At 43.1% G+C, this 20,942-nt stretch overlaps 2 protein-coding genes across 4 annotated transcripts in view; both read left to right on the plus strand.

The window, feature by feature from the left end:
- CRK (CRK proto-oncogene, adaptor protein) overlaps positions 1-4,062 on the plus strand; it is a 57,109-nt gene extending 53,047 nt beyond the window's left edge. The window contains exon 5 of the mRNA XM_078437576.2: positions 3,584-4,062. The gene's annotated coding sequence lies outside the window, so the exon portion shown is untranslated. The remainder of the gene's footprint in view (positions 1-3,583) is intronic.
- YWHAE (tyrosine 3-monooxygenase/tryptophan 5-monooxygenase activation protein epsilon) overlaps positions 3,881-20,942 on the plus strand; it is a 54,693-nt gene continuing 37,631 nt past the window's right edge. For 2 of the 3 annotated variants that reach the window (XM_078437579.2, XM_078437577.2), the window contains exon 1: positions 3,881-4,061. In XM_078437579.2, coding sequence (XP_078293705.1) covers positions 3,998-4,061 — 64 coding nt within the window. In that variant the 5' untranslated portion in view covers positions 3,881-3,997. The remainder of the gene's footprint in view (positions 4,062-20,942) is intronic. The other variant, XM_078437578.2, reaches the window with a different exon arrangement.

The raw sequence follows: 20,942 nt of genomic DNA on the forward strand, positions 1-20,942 counted from the left end.
CACCATCAGTGCAGGGTGCAAAGCCCGATGGAGGGCTCGAACTCACAAATGATGAGATCATGACCTGAGCTGAGAGCGAGTCGGACGCTTAACTGACTACACCACCCAGGCGCCCCTCAATCTTTCAGCATTTATTAAAACTCATTTTGTGGTGTGCTTGGGTGGCTCATTTGGTTGGGCATCTGATTTGGCTCAGGTCATGATCTCATGGTTCGTGGGTTCGATCCCCGCATCCCACTCTGTGCTGACAGCTCAGAGCCTGGAGCCTGCTTTGGATTCTGTGTCTCCCTCTCTCTCTGCCCCTCCCCCACTTGCACTCTGTCTCTGTCTCTCACAAATAAATAAATATTAAAAACAAAAAGACTGCTTTTGTGGCCTATCATACTATCTCCAGTTCCTTAACTTACAGAAGAACATGATGTTTGCTGAAGGTCACATGTTTATTTATTTACAGAATTGGGACTGGAACCTAGTAGGTCTTTTTGATTTTCACGTTTACCATTTAGATTGATAAGTTGTTTTTTTTGTTTGTTTGTTTTTTATTTTTATTTTTATTTTTTTAGAGAGAGAAAGAGATGGAAAGAAGGGCAGAGGGAGAGAGAGAGAGAATCTTAAGCATGAGGCTTCAAGCTCAGTGTGTAGATCAACTCGGGGCTTGATTTCACGACCCTGGGATCAGGACCTGAGCAGAAATCAATAGTCAGAGGCTTACCTGACTGAGTCCCCCAGGCGTGCCCCTGATAAGTATGTTTAAAGTGTAAAGGGGCTTCGTTTCGAAGGCAATAAGGAGCTACCCAATCTCTTTCGTTGGGTCTCCTGCTTTCAAATATCTCTTAAAAGCAGGTCTTCTTCAAGGTTTCTCTGGTCTTCTACCTGCACACATTCTCTAGTTGCTTCCGTGGCAGCCTCCCAATTCCATGCTGGTAATTTTTACCTGATGATCTGTGAGAACCTTAGAACATGTACAAAAAGGAATTCATGTCTCTGTTCATTCCGTCACGTCTCTGTTCATTTATGTTCCGTTCATTCCGTCAGCAGCTTTCCCTACCCGTCAATTTTAATTTTTTTTTCTCTTCACAAAATTGACACATCCGAACAGTTACAAACTTTTTTTTTTTTAAATCTTATTTTTAAGTAATCTCTACACCCAATGTGGGGCTCAAACTCACAACCCTGAGGTCAAGAGTTGCATGCTCTACCAACTGAGCCAGCCAGGTGCCCCCAGCTATGAACTCTTGAGGCTTTTCTCTGTAGGACTATTTCTATCTGTCCTTTCCTTCCTATCTTTACTGCAACCATCTATTACTCTTACCTGTATTATTGTAGCCTTTCTTTAATAACAGCTGTGCAACATTTTTTGTTTTAATTTTTATTTCATAATCATAAAGTTATGTTTTAAAAAATTTGTTTAAGTTTTTATTTTGAGAGAGAGAGAGAGAGGAAGAATGAGCCGGGGAGAGGGGGCAGAGACAGAGGAGAACAGAAGATCTGAAGTGGGCTTTGTGCTGACAGCAGAGAGCCTGATGTGGGGCTCAAACTCACACACCATGAGATCATGACCTGAGCCCAAGTTGGATGCTTAACCAACTGAGTCACCCAGGCACCCCTCATAAACTTATTTTTAAAATTTATTTTTATTTATTTTGAGAGAGAGTGAGAGATAGAGAGTGAGCGGAGGAGGGGCAGAGAGAGGGAAGGATACAGAATCCCAAGCAGGATTGGCGATGTCAGCACAGAGCCTGATGTGGGGCTTGAACTCATGAACTGTGAGATCATGACCTGAGCCAAAATCAAGAGTCGGAAGCTTAACTGACTGAGCCACCCAGGCACCCCATAAACCTTTTAAAAAGATTTTTTATTTTTGAGTAATCTCTACATACAGTGTGGAGCTTTAGCTCACAATCCAAGATCAAGAGTTGCATGTCCTTCCTACTGAGCCAGCCAGGAGCCCCTCATCATCATAAACTTAACTTAGCAATCCAGCTAGACATGGAGAGGAGTAAGGAAAATATGGAACCCATAGAACTGTGGTGAGAGCACAAAGATTACGGGATTTTTGGAGCAGATGGGGGTGAAGGGGTGCTCTCCTGAGCTATAGAATGAATGGTCTGGTCGTTAAGATAAAACACAAATCAAAACCAAAAAAGATAAAACACAAGTTAAATTTATTAGATTTGTCCACAGTCAGCAATGGTGATCTTCTTACTGGTCTTGTCATTCCTGGCCCCAAAGCACTTCCATGGCTTCCATAATACTCATGCTCTCTTTCACTTTGCAAAAGACCGCATGCTTGCCATCCAGTCTTGGCAATGTAGATGAAAAACTTTGTGTTGGGTCCTGCACTTGCCATGGACAGATGCCAACACTTGTATGCTTCAGGATGAAATTCTCATCATCAGATTTCTCCCCACAGATGGACTTGCCACCACTGCCATTTTGGCATGGGAAGTCACCACCCTGGCCCATGAATCCCAAATAATCCTGTGAAAGCAGGAATCTTTATAACCAAATCTTTTCTCCCCTGTGCTCAGAGCACAAAAGTTTGCTTGCTGTCTTTGGAACTTTTGTCTGCAAACAGCTGGAAGGCGTCGTGGCCCAATGGCTCCCCACCCACAGCGAGGTGGAAGAACATGGTGGGGTTGATCATGGCTGGGCAGTGCAGGTGGTTTTGGGATCATGGGGACTGCAAGGCCTGCCATGCAATCTCTATTAATCTTTCCAAAGTGTATCCATGATGGCATCATCCTCCACGTAAAATCATCAAAAAATAACTCCCTTGTGCCCACGAAATAAGGCGCAGGGGCGCCTGGGTGGCTTGGTCGGTTGAGCGTCCGACTTCGGCTCAGGTCATGATCTCACGGTCCGTGAGTTCGAGCCCCGCGTCGGGCTCTGTGCTGACAGCTCAGAGCCTGGAGCCTGTTTCCGATTCTGTGTCTCCCTCTCTCTCTGCCCCTCCCCTGTTCATGCTCTCTCTCTGTCTCAAAAAATAAATAAACGTTAAAAAAAAAATTAAAAAAAAAAAGGTGCAAACTTCCTAGTTTACCATACAAGACTCTTCATAATTTGTTTCCAATCTACTTTTTATTCCACATCTATTGCATATCCCACCACAGAGTTTGTATTCTGACCTGAGCTTCAGTCATGCAACTAATATGTTATTGAGTACAAGGTGCTGGGAATCCATTGGGAAGAAACACAGGCCAGGTTCTTTCCCAGTCTTGCCTCCTCCATCTCGATTTAATATTGGTCCCACTCTTCTGCACCTTGCACTCCAGACCAGATTTCTCTAACAACTTCCCTCTCCTATCCACGGTGGGCCTAAGGAGAAAAAGAAGACTAAAAAGGAAGAAGAAAAAGACTGCAAAAGGCAAGGATGAAGTTGAGGTGTGAAATCTGCAGGCCTCTTTCCCCTACCAATTATAGCAGAATCCCACTCTTAACCCTGGTGTCAAAAGGGTGTGAAAATGTCCCAGGACTGGGTTTGGCTGAAAAAGGAGCAGGTAGGACAGAAGTTGGTTTCAGTGAGGAAGGCCTGCCATTATAAAAACCGTTACAGCCTCTGGCTCTCTTCCCGCACGTCCAGGCGTCGGCCTTAGGTCACAGCCCAGGCTCCCTCGCTCACTCACTTCAGGAGCCGTCCAGGCGGCCTCCCCCGCGCTGTCTCTCTCTTCCCTCAATCTCTCGGGATAGTTCTCCCTCCCAGCCGTCGCAGTTCCCGCCTCAACGTTCCAACGCCTGCGGAGCCCACGGAGGAGGGGCTTCTGGCTGGTTCCAGCCTCTTCGGGCTTTGAGCTCCTGGACCCGCCCCCCCCCCCCCCGCGCCAGTTGCCAGGGAGCGGTTGCCATAGAGCTGAGCAGTTGTCCGCGTGCGCAGGCGGAAGTCCCGGATTGAGGCGCCGCCATTTTTGCTGCCCAGACACGGAGCGAGAGGCTGAGAGAGTCGGAGACACTATCCGCTTCCATCCGTCGCGCAGACCCTGCCGGAGCCGCTGCCGCTATGGATGATCGGGAGGATCTGGTGTACCAGGCGAAGCTGGCCGAGCAGGCTGAGCGATACGACGGTGAGTTGGGGGGGTTACGGGGGGCTGGAATTCTCGGACCCTCTGCCGCCGCCCACAGAGGCCGGGAGCAGGAGACAAAATGGCGGCATCGTCTCCGAACCTGGCCGGGGACGTGGATTCGGGAAGCAGGAAATGGCCTGTGGGCTCCCGGAGCGGTGGGAGGCTCCAGGCCCAGGAATTTGACCCCTTTGGCGTCCTCAGTTGCAGACACTCGCGGGCCTGGAGGCCGAGGCGAGAGGGTGGAGGAGTTGGTTGTAAAATGGCGGCTGGGGGGGGGAGGGCGAGTCCCGGGGCGGGGGAGGGGGAGGAGATGGCGGGTGCTGTCTCCGCGCGAGCAATCCCCAGGGGAACCTCTGGGCCATCTTGGGATGTGGCGAACAATTGGGTGGGGTGATGGGAGAAGAAACACCCGTCACATGGGGGAGAGTGGCACCAGGAGCTGCAGCGCGGGCGCCTTTGAGGGAAATATGGCGGGTGGGGGCGGTGGCTTTTCCCCGGAGGCCCAATGTGGGGCGGCGGCTGTGGAGTCTCACAAAGGAGAATCCTTGCGAGCGGAGGGCTTTGGGTTTGTGGTGGAGGGCCGTCTTGGGTGAGGGGTGGGGAAGGACAGAGTGGGAATCACTGCAGTTCATCCTTGAGCGGAGGCCAGCCGAGATGCTGCGATCGGATTTCCTTTCCGTAGGCCGTCACACCTTGTATTGAGTGATTTTTAGACTTTACGTTCAATCAACCTTGCTTTCTTCTGGGGAGGTCTAGAAAAACCTCGCTCACGGTCCCTTTCCTCGGACTTATCCTGGAGAGCTCGCAAGTTCCTGTAATCATTTTCTGGCATCGTTAGCTGGGGACGGCGGGGGGGGGGGCAGGTTCTGGTGGATAAAGCATTGAACAGGAAATAAGGAGACCATGATTCTTAGTCCTTTAAATGCCCGTGCCTCAGTTTACCAGTTTGTAAAAATGATGACTTTACTGTTTACAGTTACCATTATGACAAACGAAAAGACCTGTTGGAAAATAAAGTTATTTCAAATAACGTTTAATAACTGTATTTTGGTTGACTCCCCCGGCTTGGAATGCGTGTTTGTATTTAATGGGGAGGTCGTAACCTACCCGAAGCCCTCAGCTGAGGGTTTGGTTAATGGATTTTGAACATAGGGCATCCCAGCAGATCGTATTTTCTCTTTTCTATTTTAAAGAAATGGCTTTGTGTACAGATTTGAACAGTTCTTTGTTCATTGCTCCTTTGCCCCTAAAGGTTCTTGAGTCATTTTTTTAGAACTTGATCGAAATGTCCATTGTGTCTGTTTAGTCGTCAAAGGGTGCTGCTCTTTAAAATTGCCCTTACCTCCTCCATTTTGGACCTAGGTAACTTGAATTACCCTACATCCGTTAAACCTGTAGTATTATAAAAACAAAAAACCTTATATGTGGTTTCTGTGGTTTTAATTCTGTTCAGGGGTGAGACAAGGTTGGAAACAACCATTGATCTTCAGATTTTTTCATAATTACTGAAGCCACTTATTTTTCAAAATGTTATGTAGGGCCCATGCTTTCCTTGAATGCCAGGTTGGTCATGTGAATAGCCTCAGGGGTAGTCTCAGTATATCATCATATATTAGGATTCAAGAATTTGAAAATTAGAAAAGGTCAGGAACTCCAATTGCATTTCATAAATTCTTACATACCTATTTGTATTGAACAAGGTTTTTGTTGGGAGGGAGAGGGAAATAAGATGGGGAAGTACAGCTCAAGGTCAGATTTGTCTTTATTTCCGTGTTTAAAAGTGAAACAATGTAAGTGTGCTCCTTGTGGAAGTTTTTCTTCATCCCCCTTAGGCACCAGATAGGTTCCTCTCAATCTATTAGTGTCCTTGGGGGGAAACTTGAAATTATATTTGAATGCTCTCTGGTCTGTAAGGATTTAGGCTCATTCTCAAGTTAGGATTTAGGTTTTGCCAAAACCAAAAAGGGTGTGGAAGAAGCTTTTTGTTTTTAATTTGTTTTAAAACTGATTTTGGAAGCTCATGATTGTAGCTTCCAAGCAAGTGATGGTTTAGTGATAATATTGGAGCTGGGTGGTGAGGAGTTTTAACCACAGCCCTGTTGGTTATTGAACATAGTGTTATCTAGAGAGAGCCACTTCATTAAGTTGTTTAAACGTTAAGTGTCTCCTTCAGGATATAAAGGGGGAAGGAAATAGGATCTACCAGGTGGGAAGGAACTCCTGTGATTGCTGGGCACAAGACAGGGAGGAATTCATTGGGAAGAAGAGGAAAGCAGTCATCAGGAAGTAGCCTCTACCTGTGTCCACTCCTTTGTTGAGTGCAATAATTCAGTTTTGTGGTGACAAAAATTCCTCATAGTTTTAGTCACTGAACAATATGTGGTGTGGGGAGTAGAAGAAGAGTGCATTTAAATGATTTGTTTTTGGGTTGGAAGTAAATACTGGCTTTTCTGGTTCCTGCAGTATCTGTTATGTTGCATACTCTGTTGAACCTAATACTTTTTTGTAGCATCATTTAATTATATTCTGGGGAATTGGAATCAATTTATATGGATTATTTAATGGTACTGGAGGAAGAGCTAAGCTGTGTTCAGGAAAAGGACACTTGGTGGTTGCAGATAGGAAATATTGAAGTTTGGGGTAGGAGTGTTCACCTTGGAGATTAAATCTAGCGGCATCACTTAGTAGTCTAAGACATAGGTTTTCTAACATTTGTAGCAGTTTTAAGCAAGCCTGTTACCTTTAAGCATTTCTGAACCAAGTCTTAACATTCCCATATACACAAACCACAGTAGTACAGAAAAGGAAAAATAAAAGCGGAAAAAGTGCTTTTCACATTTTTCAGAGTAGAGGGGTCAGCATAAAGTACATTGGGTTTGTGGGGTAGTTGCTGGTTTTGTCCTTTCTTACCTTTTCCCTGTGATGATTGGCTCCTTGTGGGGTAGGGGTAAAGTTTAGATGGTCACTTGTGATTCATTCTCTGTGTGAATGAATGCATCTATTCTGAGTTATTTACTTGAGCGCAGTCCTTTTTAAAATACCAGAGCCTCATCTCTAGTTTATTCTATAGTCAGTGAAGGTGGGAACATGTTGTGAATAAACTCCTTAATAGATGTTAGGGAGAGAAAAACGGATAAAGAGTAACTTTAGTAACGAGTTTAAAGCAGGTTACTATCAATTCTACGTAGGGCAATAATAATTTTTATTATTGCTATTTCAGTTAATGGGAGTTAACTTTATTGAATGTTTTTTTCCCCCTGCCTAAATATAAGCAGAGTTGGATAACGCAATTAAAAAAATCCCTTCTACAGGTAACCTTTAGCCTTAATTTTAAAACAAAATTTCTTTTTTTTTTTTTTTTTTTGTGGGGCGCCTGGGTGGCTCAGTCGGTTGAGCCTCCGACTTCGGCTCAGGTCGTGATCTCACGGTTTGTGAGTTCGAGCCCCGCATCGAGCTCTGTGCTGACAGCTCAGAGCCTGGAGCCTGCTTCAGATTCTGTGTCGTCTTCTCTCTCTGCCCCTCCCCCATTCATGCTATCTCTCCCTGTCTCAAAAATAAATAAACATTAAAAAAATTTTTTTTTTGAATGTTTATTTTCAAGAGTGAGCGAGAGCCCAAATGGGGAGGGGTGGCGGGGGGGGACACAGACTCTGAAGCAGGCTCCAGGCGGGGGAGGGGCAGAGAGAGGGGGGGAGACACAGAATCTGAAGCAGGCTCCAGGTTCCCAGCTGTCTTCACAGAGTCCAGCCAGCTAGGGGCTTGAACTCACAGACCATGAGATGACCTGAGCCGAAGTCAGATGCTTAACTGACTGAGCCACCCAGGTGCCCTAGCCTTCATATTTAATTAAATCGGATGCTCTTTTGTGTTTACTTTAACATTTAAAATACTTTTTTGTTTAAGTAAACTGTACACCCCACATGGGGCAGGAATTCATGACCCCAAGATCAAGAGTCGCATGCTCCACCAACTGAACCAGCCAGGCACCCCTACTTTAGGCTTTTGTACAGTATTGTGCACAGTGGGCAAATTTCAGTTTATTTTGTTGGCTTCCCAAACTATGGAATATAATTAAATCATTGTAATTTGAGATGATGGGAGTAAATTCTTACTATTGCGGACATTCCTAGGCATCCTTTTCACCTTTATTTGAAAAGGTCTCAATTTGAATTCTAGTATGGTCTAGAACACATAATCTGAGCAAAATTTGGATTCAGTAAGTACAAACAAACACGTTGAAGAGTCTGTGCAAACAAGCAGAGTTTTCATAATTGTCTAATAAGCTTGTTCAAAGGAATATGAAATATTTAAAACACTCCTAGACTTTAACCTGGTATATATAGCAAGTGAAATATAGAAAGTGAAATTTCAGTCTGGTAATTTAATGTATCTAATTTTACAAATGAGTTACCAATACTTTAAGAAGATCTGAGAACATTATTTTTATTTATTTTTATTTTCTTTAAAAAATTTTTTTTTAATGTTTATTCATTTTTTGAGACACAGAGACAGAGCGTGAATGGGGGAGGGGCAGAGAGAGGGGGAGACACAGAATCCGAAGCAAGCTCCAGGCTCTGAACTGATAGCAGCACAGATCCTGATGCGGGGCTCGAACTCACGGACTGTGAGATGATGACCTGAGCCGAAGTTGGACGCTTAACCAACTGAGCCATCCAGGCGCCCCTATTTTTATTTTCTTAAAATTTATTTATTTTGAGAGAGCACGGATGCAGAGAAAGGGAGAGACAGATTCCTAAGCAGGCTTAGCACAGAGCCTGATATGGAGCTTGAGCTCAGGAAACCGTGAGATCGTGACCTGAGCTGTTATCAAGAGTTGGACACTTAACCCAACTGAGCCACCCAGGTACCCCTGAAAGCATAATTAAAAAAACTTTTTTTTTTTCATTTTTTAAAGTTTATTTATTTTGATAGAGAACGAGTGGGGGAGGGGTGGGGGGGAACAGAGGATCTGAAGCAGGCTCTGTGGTGACAGCCCAGTGTGGGGCTCGAATTCACAAACTGCGAGATCATGACCTGAACTGAAGTCAGACGCTTAACGCATTGAGCCACCCAGATGCCCCAAAAGCATAATTTTTTTGAAAGTTTTGGTGATTTATTTATTTATTTATTTTAATTTTTTAAATGTTTATTTACTTTTGGGAGAGAGAGTGTGACCGGGGGAGGGGCAGAGACAGAGAGGGAGACGCGGTCTCCAAGTTGTCAGCTTAGAGCCTGATGGGGCACTGGAACTCATGAGAAGCCACATCATGACCTCAGCCAAAGAGGGATGCTTAACTGACTGAGCCACTGAGGTGCCCCCAAAAGCATAATTCAAAAAAAAAAAATAAAAAAATAAATTTTATTTTATTTTATTTTTTTTGAGAGAGCGCGAGCATGAGCAGTGATGGGGCAGACACAGAATCGGAAGCAAGCTCCAGACTCTGTGGGGGGCCAAACTCACGAACTCCGAGATCATGACCTGAGCTGAAGTCAGATGCTTAGCCGACTGAGCCACCCAAAGCATTTTTTTTTTTAAATTTTTTTTTAATGTTTATTTATTATTGAGAGACAGAGAGAGACAGAGCGTGAACAGGGGAGGGGCAGAGAGAGGGGGAGACACAATGTGAAGCAGGCTCCGGTCTCCGAGCTGTCAGCACAGAGCCCGACTCTGGGCTCAAACCCATGAAACGTGAGATCATGACCTGCACCGAAGTCAGACGCTCATCTGAGCCACCCGGGCGCCCCTAACCCAAAGCATAATTTTTAAAAAAGAAGGCTGTAAGGCTGATTTTGCAGCAATTTTTTTTTTTTTTTTTTTTGCTTTATATTTAAGACGAGTGTGTATTTAAACAGCAATGACAGGAGTAGGGTAAAGGTTAAACTTTTAGACTTTATAGAACACATTTATCTAGAATTTCACATTTCGCAAACTTCTTTCACAAACTTTTTTACTTATATCATGTATCAGTGAACTAGATAATGTTGCTTCCATTTTATGGTTCAGGAAAGTGAATTTGAGATTCAATGTTTTTTTTTTTTTTTCTACCACATGACTGGTTGGCTAGTAAATGGCAAAGCCAGAACTTGTCTGCTGATCTTTAGACCAGTACTCTCATTTCTTCTAAGCCACTTCTAAGCCACAAAAGAGACCTGTGTGTAACTAATTAAGGTAGTAAGCTGGGGATGCTGTATACTTACTTTTTTAGTAGTTCAAATAATGTGTCTTGGTGCTTGACTTGTATCTGTCATAAATAGTAGATAAAACATCTTCACGCTTTTCTAAAGAAACCTCGTGTTTTCAAAACAATTCCATCTTAGGACACCTCCCTGGCTCAGTCCGAAAAGCGTGCGATTCTTTAATTTTTTTTTTTTTAATGTTTATTTATTTTTGAAGGAGAGAGAGAGACAGGTGTGAGTGGAGGAGGGTCAGAGAGAGAGGGAGACACAGAATCCAAAGCAGGCTCCAGGCTCCAGGCTCCGAGCTGTCAGCACAGAGCCCGACGCGGGGCTCAGACTCACAGACCGCGAGATCATGACCTGAGCCGAAGTCGGACGTTCAACCGACTGAGCCACCCAGGCGCCCCTCTTTAATTTTTTTTAACATTTACTTACTAAAAATATTTTTTAATGTTTATTTTTGAGAGAGGGGGAGGAGCAGAGAGAGGGAGACACAGAATCTGAAGCAGGCTTCTGGCTCTGAGCTGTCAGCACAGAGCCCGATATGGAGCTCTAACCCACGAATCGTGAGATCATGACCTGAGCTGAAGTGGGTCGCTTAACTGACTGAGCCACCCAGGCTCCCCAACGTTTATTTATTTTTGAGGGAGAGGGAGACACAGAATCTGAAGCAGGCCCCAGTCTCTGAGCTGTCAGCACAGAGCCCGACATGGGGCTCGAACCCACAAACCGTGAGGTCGTGACCTGAGCCGAAGTTGGATTCTTAAACGCTTAACCCAGTAAGCCATGCAGGTGCCCCATAGTGTGCGATTCTTGATCTTGGGGTCATGAGTTTGAGCCCCACATTGGGTGGAGAGATTATTAAAAAAAATTAATAAACTTTAAAAAAATCTCATTTTAAGGGACAGTGAATGAAGTTAGAATGACGGATTTTAGGTAATCTCAAAATTTGTGTTTGCATACGGTTTCCTTGGTTTCCTCGGTTTGTAGAGTCTGCTGGGGTATGGCCAGGCATTTCTGCAAATTGCTTTTATTTAAAACCTCTGTCCACCCCCCCCCCCCCCTTTTGTCTTGATGGATGCAGCCTTTAAGTTAATGATTTAGTCATAACACTTTTAGGAGGGGGAGAGGTTGACAAATGATTTGCAAATGTTCCAGATACTAGCCTAGAGAGCTGTCATACAGAATCCATTAAGGGGTAGTGAGGAACAGTAGCAAAAAGTTATACTGTTTCTGAAATGGTCAGTTAACAGCAAATTGGTTTGCCAACATAATTCTGTGGTTTGAATTCATTAACTAAATATTCATGTTAGACTACATAATAATTGGGTCATAAAAACTGCCATAATAATTAAAGGGCCATCATAATTTATCATTCAAATCAGGGTACCTTGAAACGAAGGGGTAGCAATTCATAATAGTGCTAAGACCGTAAGCATAAACTAGGATTGTTTGGAGATGCAAACTTGCCTTACGGTTATTGTACTTAAGACCATTTGTTCTTACTCATCTCATTTAGATTCATACAAACCACCAACCGGTGGACCTGACTGATAGTGTCAAAGCCAAATATGTTAGTTTTATGTCTGTCTGTCTTGAGTAGATCTGTGTTTTTGATGAATGCAGTGGTTAAGCTCAGGTCATGATGTCAGTTTGTGTCAGCTCAGAACCTGCTTTGGATCCTCTGTCTCTCTCTCTCTCTGCCCCCCTCACCCCCCCCCCCCCCCCCCGCTTGTTCTCTATCTCTCCATCTCTCTCTTCCTCCCCCCCCCCCAAAAAAAAAAAAACATTAAAAAAGTCTTTAAAAATACTTGACTTAGGTGTTAGTAGCAGTGTCTGTCCTAAGCTTGGAAGATTTTCCCCAAGTACGCTTCTATAGTCTAACCCCATACCTTGTTATGACCATTCTGTTTAGAACACTGAATTGTTTAGTTTAGAAAACATGACCATGATCCTGGTTTATCTTGTTTTAAATTTAATCTTCAATTTGTAGCCCTTCTTCCAACGATTTAGCACAATAGCTGGGCAGATCTGTCATTGGTAAGCTTGATTTGTGATCAGGTCAGGATTTTATCCAGCTAAAGCAATATGAAATATGTTTAACGTTCATTTGTGAAATTTCAAAGAGACACGTTGCATTGAAATTTATGACTATTTTCATATTTTGGCAGATGTGGTATAGTGCAAAGGCCTTGGAACCCTTGCATTCCTTGTCTGTAGAAGGGCAATTAATGATTACTTGCCTTGCCTGCTAATTTACAGGGTTATGAAATTGTGGGTTCATTAAAGGGCAGAATATTCCTGTTTTCCGGTGTGAAAGATGAAGTAAAATTTTGCTGTGGGTATACTGTGGTCATATTATAAGATGAATTATCTCTTTTGAGTTTTTCCTAGCAAGTGTACTCTTGTGGTGTTAGTTTCTAAGTTACATTTGCATAAAGAGAAATTAGTTCTGAAAATCCTTAATTGTAACTCAAATCTGAACATTTGCATATCCTAAAAGTGAAGGTTGTCCAAATTATTCCGAAGCAATATAATACATAATTTGGCCATGTTGAGCTGGTCTGTAGTTCTTTTGATACTAATTCCAGGTTAATATTCAAGAGAATGTTCATGTCTCTCTGACAAATAAAACACCTGTTGTAGGTAGATCTGGAATGAAAGATTCCATAGAATAAAAATATAATTTAGGATTAAAATATTTTTGCTAGCAGTCTCAAGATTACTCACTAGGAACATACTGATACTATCTATAGTAGGTACATATAGTGTATATACTACCTATAACCAGTTTTGTGAAATGTGATTCTAAAGGCTTAATGTAAGCCTTGGGCAGTGAATGGGTTCTGATTAATAAAATGCTACCAATTAATACTACTTGTACCTTGGTGGTTAGTCATTGTATTTATTTGTTATAATGTGTTGTTTTAAGTAGTAAAACTTTATGAGAAGAATATCATGAAAATTTCAAAACACTGTGTGTTCTTTGACTAGGAAATATCACTGACAGTTATGATTTTATTTTTTTAAATGTGTGTTTTGAGAGAGCCCATGTGTGTGTGAGTGGGGGAGGGGCTGAGAGAATTCCAAGCAGGCTTCACGCTGTCAGCACAGAGGGCTCAAACTTATGAGCCCTGAGATCATGACCTAAGCCGAAATCAAGAGTTGGACGCTTAACCAACTGAGCCACCCAGGTGCCCCAGTTATGACTTTGTTTTTAGAATTTCCAAAAGGAATTCATTAATACAAAATCTGCAGAATAGGTTTCACAGCTTTAAAACTGCTGAAATTTTGGTGAAGGTTTCTTGGCTGTTCAGAGACTTAGAAGAATAAGTGAAATTAGTAATAAATTTGAATGGTGTAACCTTTCTTTTAAGCTGTATCAGTACAAGGGTTATTTTTGGTGCTTTTTTCCCCTGATGTATTCTAAAACAAATGTGTCTTCTAATTCTGCAAGAATATGACAAAAGATTTAGACCTTGACCTTTTTTTTCCTTTTTTCCCCATATGTCAGTGTCTTAGGTCGCTTATCTTGCCAATCTCTTTTCTTTTTATTTAAAAAAGTTTTTTTTAATGTTTTTATTTATTTTTGAAAGAGAGACAGAGCATGAGTGGGGGAGGAGCAGAGAGAGAGGGAGACATAGAATTTGAAGCAGGCTTCAGGCTCTGAGCTGTCAGCACAGAGCCTGATGCGGGGCTCGAACTCACGAACTTGTGGGATCATGACCTGAGCTGAAGTTGAATGCTTAACCGACTGAGCTACCCAGGCACCCCTCTCTTTTCTTTTTTTTTTTTTTTTTTTTTTAAATGTTTTTATTTATGTTTGAGACAGAGAGAGACAGAGCATGAGCGGGGAAGGGGCAGAGAGAGAGGGAGACACAGAATCTGAAGCAGGCTCCAGGCTCTGAGCTGTCAGCACAGAGCCCGACGCGGGGCTCGAACTCACAGACTGAGATCGTGACCTGAGCCGAAGTCGGACGCTTAACCAACTGAGCCACCCAGGCGCCCCTTTTCTTTTTAAATCTCTTATTTTCTACCTCTGTTTTCTCTGCACCTCATCTTTTTGATTCTACCAAGGCTTAACATTTTTGGCTGCCTGAGGGGATATCCTCTTAAACTCTTGGAAGAGAAAACTCCTGTTTTGATGGAGTCAGAGGGAATTTCCCACTTCCCCCAATCGTGAGACTAATGAGAGTGGTACTTCTTTGCAGTCAAAATTGTAGAATCTGGGTAGAAGGTTGTCCTGTTTAAAAAAAAATTTTTTTTTAAAGTTAATTTATTTTGAGAGAGAGAGAGAGAAAACGCACAAGTGGGGAAGGGGCAGAGAAGAGAGAATCCCAAGCAGGCTCCGTGCCAGTGGTGCAGAGCCCAGTGCTGGGCTCAGTGAGATCATGATGTGAGCTGAGACCAGGGGTCCTGACGCTTAACACACTGTGCTACGCAGGCACCCCAAAGTTGTCCTGTTTCTACCTAACAGAAGCTAGTTGGGAACGTTTTAAAGTTCTTCAGAAGGCTTACACAAGATTTTTTTTTTTTTTTTGCCTGTTTCTAGGGAAGATAGGAGTTAATTCTAGAGTGAGAGGTGCTTCTCTTTAGGCTGGTACAAGAAGAAAAAAATTGTACTTGAATGCCAAGATTATTGTGTTTTGAAAGCCTTAGTATTCAGAGTGTTAAAAGTAAGTTCCAAAGGCATTTGACAAATACATAATGAGATCCAACTATGTACCAGGCACTGTTCTAGACACTTGGGATTCATCATTAAACAAAATAGACAAAGGGTCTCTTCAAGGAGTTTATATTGCAGTGAATGTATAAACGTTTTTAGAATTATTTCTTCTGTTAGTATGTGTAATTGAGTTAATTTGAATTAGTAACAACAGTGATGTTTAATAAAGGCACCATACCTATTGCTGGTCCCTGTCCTGTATCAAGGACTAGAAAACTACAAATGTACTTTATTGACTGCTATGGTCAAGTAGTGCTAACAAACTGAAAAGCTTTAAAAAGTTTTCATTGACTCTGTGATAATAAAATTCTCTAATAACATCTATTAATTATGCCAGGTACTTATTATTTCTCTCAATCCTCAAAAAAAAACCCTGCAAAGTAGATATGCCACTTATTTTACAGGTAAGGATTAAGAACATTAGGAAAGGTGGCAGTAAATAGGTAACATCACTGGGACGGATGTTGCACTCCCAGGCTGATAGCTTCTGTGCTTGTATGTAAACATTAGTCCAGTCTCCTTGAAGCTCTTATTTCTGTTCCATAGATTTTAATTTTGTAACTTAGAAGTTCCTTTGAAGAGTCTTTTGACTTAATTTCTCTGTTTAGCATTTTTTTCTTTTGAGAGGGAGAGTGGGGAGGGGCAGAGAGAGAGGGAGAGACAGAATCCCACGCAGGCTCTCCCAAAGTGGGACTTAAACCCACGAACCGTGAGATCATGACCTGAGCTGAGATCAAGAGTTGGACATCCAACTGACTGAGCCACCCAGGCGCCCGTTTGTAAAAAATTAAAAAAAAAAAAAAAAAGTTTAATTTTGAGAGTGCCTGCCCGTGAGTTGGGGAGGGGCAGAGAGACAGAGGGATAATCCCAAGCAGGCCCCAAACTGCCAGTGCAGAGCCTGATGGTGGGCCCAAACCCACTAGTTGTGAGATTATGACCTGAGCAGAAACCAAGAGTTGGATGCTTAACTTTTCTGAGCCACCCTGGGCGCCCCTAGCATTTCCTTTCATATGAAGGAGACAGGGGTGTGGAGGTCGAGTATATTTTCAGTGGAGAGGCAACAAGAGATAGTAGAACAAGCACTGGACAAGAAGTCATTAAATTTAGGGGGAGGTTTGTTACGTTCAGATTTTATGTGGATCACTCTCTTGAGACATGGTTACTTTCAAGGCCTGTTTTTATCATCTGTATAATGAGAGATTTTATTTTATTTTATTTTTTTAGTATTTATGAGAGTATGTGTGCGAGCTAGTGGGGAGAGAGTGAGTCTTTTCTTTCTTTTTTTTTAACCTTTTTTAGTGTATTATTTATTTTGAGGGAGAGAGAGAGAGAGAGAGAGCACATGTGTGTGTCTGTGAGAGTGACAGTGAGTGGGGGGAGGGGCAGAGAGCATCCCTAGCCAGCTTCCTGCTGTCTGCAGAGCCCAACAAGGGGCGATCTCACAAGCTAGGAGATCCTGTTCTGAGCTGAAATCCAAGTTGGACGCTTAACTGACTGAGCCACCCCAGACACCCTGAGAGGAAATCTTAAGCAGGCTCCACAGATAGTGTGGAGCCCGACTTGGGGATTGATCCCACGACCCTGGCTGGGATCACAAGCCGAGCCAGAATCAAGAGTGTGACACTCAACCAACTGAGCCACCCAGGCACCCTGAGAGATTTCTTTTCTGAAAGTTATTTAATGAATTTGCAGGCTGAAACTACTTATTTTGTTGATTTATTTATTTGTTATATATATTTAAATGTTTACTTTTGAGGAGAGTGAGTGCAAGCAGGGGAGGGGCAGAGAGAGGGGAACAGGGGATTGGAGGCCGGCTTCCACGCTGACAGCAGAGACCCCGATACAGGGCTCGAACTCACAAACTGTGAGATCACGACCTGAGCTGAAGTCAGAAGCTCAGCTGGGGCCTCTGAGGCTGCAGCTTATTAAAAAAAAATATTTTTTTTGTTTTTTGCATTTATTTATTTTTGAGACACAGAGAGTGAGTGGGGGAGGGGCAGAGAGAGAATGAGACAGAATCGGAAGCAGGCTCCAGGCTCTGAGCTGTCGACACAGAGCCTGAGGCAGGGCTCGAACCCACAAACTGAGATCCTGACCTGAGCCGAAGTTGCACGCTTCTGAGCCACCCAGGCGCCCCTGCAACTTTTAAAATCTTTGCCTTGTGACAAGTGGATGGAGAGCTAGGAAATGAATCTAAATTCAGATCTAGATTACATCTACAACTTTGGTTTTTTGATCCAGCCATCTTAGCTACTGATTTCATTGAATAGAAAACTTCCATTCTCAAAATTTGCATTTCTACATAAATTATTTATTTAAATTTTGTTGTATAAATTGCCCCATTTATTATAGGCTAGCAGTGTTTCAAATGGTGGAGCTTCTTTCAGCTCCTTCAGTCTTCTCATGATTGACTTTGCTGTGACAGCAGATGTGGTGTTGTAGTTCCAGGCACCACCCGCTCGCTATGGTTTGCATGCAGGAACCACAATGCCAGATCCCCACAGCTCATCTTTTCATCTTGGTTTTGCCACACAAGGAGCAAGTGTACTTGTGTGCTGGCTTGTTTCTTTTTAAAAAATTTATTTTATTTTTGAGAGACCAGAGTGCAAGTGGGGTAGGAGCAGAGAGAGAGGGAGAGACAGAATCTGAAGCACAACTGACAGGCGCTCAACTGACTGAGCCACCCAGGCACCCCTCCCCAAACCTTTTTTTTTAATGTTTTTTATTTTTATATTTTGAGAGAGAGAGAGACAGAGTGCACGCAGGGGAAAGGCAGAGAAAGAGAGGGAGACAAGGAATCCAAAGCAGGCTCCAGGCTTCAAGCTGTCAGCACAGAGCCTGATGTGGGGCTTGAACCCACAAATGTGAAATTATGGCCCAAGCCGGAGTTGGACGCTCAACCAACTGAGCCACCCAGGTGCCCCATGTGCTGGCTCATTTCAGTCTTCACCATTTTCCTGAGGGAGGCACCATAACATGTCCCATGTTTATTGACAATTCCGACTTTGTTGGTGCGTGTAGCCATGTCACCGCAAACTACGTCCAAGCCCAGGGAGGACAAATTTGCATTTATATTTCTGCTTGTGTTGAATGAATTATGAGGTTGAACTATATGAAATTGCCAATTTCAGTCAATTTTTAGTTGAAGTATAGTGAACCTGCATGGGATACTAGTTTGGGTGTACAACGTTGTGATTCAGTAATTCTGTACATTGTGCAGTGCTCACCACAATAAGTGTAGTTTGTCACCATACCAAGTTATATTATTGACAATATTTCTTATGCTGTATGTACTTTATAGCATTGTGACTTATTTATTTTACAGTTTTTTTAAATGTTTATTTGAGACACAGAGCAAGAGTGGGTGGGGGGGGGGCAGAGAGCGAGGGAGACACAGAATCCGAAGCAGGCTCCAGGCTCTGAGCTGTCAGCACAGAGCCCAACATGGGTCTTGAACCCACAAACTGCGAGATCATGACCTGAGTCGAAGTCAAACGCTTAACTGACTGAGCCACCCAGGCTCCCCCCCCCCCCCCCCCCCCCCGCCCCTTTTTGTTTTTATTTGAGAGAGTGAGCATACTCATGCATATAAGCAAAGTAAAGACAGAGGGAGAGGGAGGGACAGGAGCCCGACGCTGGGCTTGATTTCATGACCCTGAACTCATGACCTGAGCAGAAATCAACTGAGCCACACAGGTGCCCCATGACTTATTTATTTTATAATTGGCAGTTTGTACCTCAATTTCAATCATTTTTCACCTGTAAAAATCATTTCATGTGGTACAACCTAAGTTAAGTGGTGGTTGGAAGGTCTGGAAGGTGAGCTCTTAATATTACCCAAAGAGGCATCACGTTTTAAGGAAGTACCAGGGTTACTGAGGTATTGTACATGAATATTTTCTGAGGTTGTTTTTGCTTTTTGTACGTACTTAAATAGATTTTACCTATTTTAATTTTCTAGGTCTTTTTTTGTCTCAATAATTGATTCAAATTTGCTGTTTGCAGCTTTTTGTTTGTTTTTAATGTTTATTTTAGAGACAGAGCACAAGCGGGGGAGGGGCAGAGAGAGAGAGGGAGACAGAATCTGAAGCAGGCTCCAGGCCCTGAGCACAGAACCTGATGCAGGGGCTCGAACCCAGGAACCATGAGATCATGACTTCAGCTGAAGTCGGACACTTAACCGACTGAGCCACCCAGGCATCCCTGTTTGCAGTTCTTTTAATGCAGCATTTTAAGGGTCACTGGATAGTATAACTTCTGAAACTGTGCAACATAGGTACTGCAGATAAATTTAGAAAATTTTGGAGGAAAGGTGGCAAACATTTTCCCCCTCCCTCAAACAAAATGAGTGGAATTTACCCTTTTTTTATTAAAACATTTTTTTCTTAAAGTTTTCTTACTATCTTGAGAGAGAGCACGAGCAGGGGAAGGGGAGAGAGGGGGGAGAGAGAGTGAGAGAGAGAGGGAGGGAGAATCCCAAGCAGGCCCTGTGCTGTAAGCATGGAGCCAGATGAGGGGTTCACATTCAAGTATCATGAGATCATAACCTGAGCTGAAACCAAGAATTGGATGCTTAACTGATTGAGCCAGCTAGGTGCCTTGGGATTTATCCCCCACCCCCATTTTTTTTTTTTTTTTTGGCTAGTTGTTTGAATGAAGAGAATGGAAAAGGCCACTATGCTCACTTTTCTTTCCAGAAGAGAATTGGTCTTGATATAGTTATAAGAAAATGTTCGGATTTATTAGATTATATGGTAGTAATATGTTCCTCACCTGTAGCCAGTAGAATCCCATTTATAAATGTGGAATTTTTCTTATAATTCTGTATTTATTTTAAAGAACTGATATCCTCCCTCTTTCCCCTCCCTCATTGTGAGATTCTTCTGTTTCTTTCTAGCTTTGGAATCTAACAAACCCTTAACTTACTGTTCAGCCTTCTACCTTTTAAAAAAAAAATTTTTTTTTAGTATTTATTTTTGAGAGAGAGTGTGAGTAGGGGAGGGGCAGAGAGAGAGGGAGACCCAGAATCTGAAGCAGGCTCCAGGCTCTGAGCTGTCAGCACACAGCCGGATGCAGGGCTTGAACCCACAAACCGTGAGATCATGACCTGAGCCGAAGTTGAACGCTTAACTGATTGAGCCACCCAGGCACCACCACCAACCTTCTACTTTTTAATATGGCCATTGAACATGTTCAAATGTTACTTAAAAAAAAATTTTTTTTTTTAATGTTTGTTTTTGAGAGTGAGAGACTGAAGGCAAGCAGGGGAGGAGCAGAGAGAGAGGGAGACAGAATCTGAAGCAGGCTCCGGGCTCCAAGCTGTCAGCACCGGAGCTCATATGGGGCTTGAACTCACTAACTGATAGATCATGACCTGAGAGGAAGTCGGATGCTTAACAGACTGAACCACCCAGGTGCCCTCAACTGTTATTTAATCAAGGAATAGAGCAAATAAAACAATGCTGAGCATAAGAAAAATAACTGTTTGTAACCTCTTGCTAGACTAACACTTTATAAAGGGCTGGATAGGAAAGAAGCTGTAGGAACTTAATGAGACAGTAATACGGCCCTCTATTTTCCTTTTTCTTTCTTTTTCTTTTTATTCTTTATTTTTCAGTTTTAGAGAGCGAGATGGGGAGAGGGGCAGAGGGAATTCCAAACAGGCTCCGTGTTGAGTGCAGAGCCTGACGCGGGGCTCGATCCCACGACCCTGGGATCGTAACCTGAGCAGAAATCAAGAGTCGATGCTCAACAACTGAGTCACCCAGGTGCCCCTTTTCTTTTTCTTTATGTATCTTTTCAGTGTGTGATTTGTAAGGCATGTAATTTGGGGGCACTGGGGAACGGCCACAGGAGACGTTGGTTTTTTTCTCTAGACTATTTGCTGTTAAATTGGTTTTTCCTCTTCCTGACAGTTAACAGATAACCATTAACATGGTCCTTTATGCCTTTGTCTTTTATTCGTCATTGCTACAACT

Source organism: Panthera onca, chromosome E1 (genome assembly GCF_046562875.1).
Source record: "Panthera onca isolate mPanOnc1 chromosome E1, mPanOnc1 haplotype 2, whole genome shotgun sequence".
Classification (NCBI taxonomy): Eukaryota; Metazoa; Chordata; class Mammalia; order Carnivora; family Felidae; genus Panthera; species Panthera onca.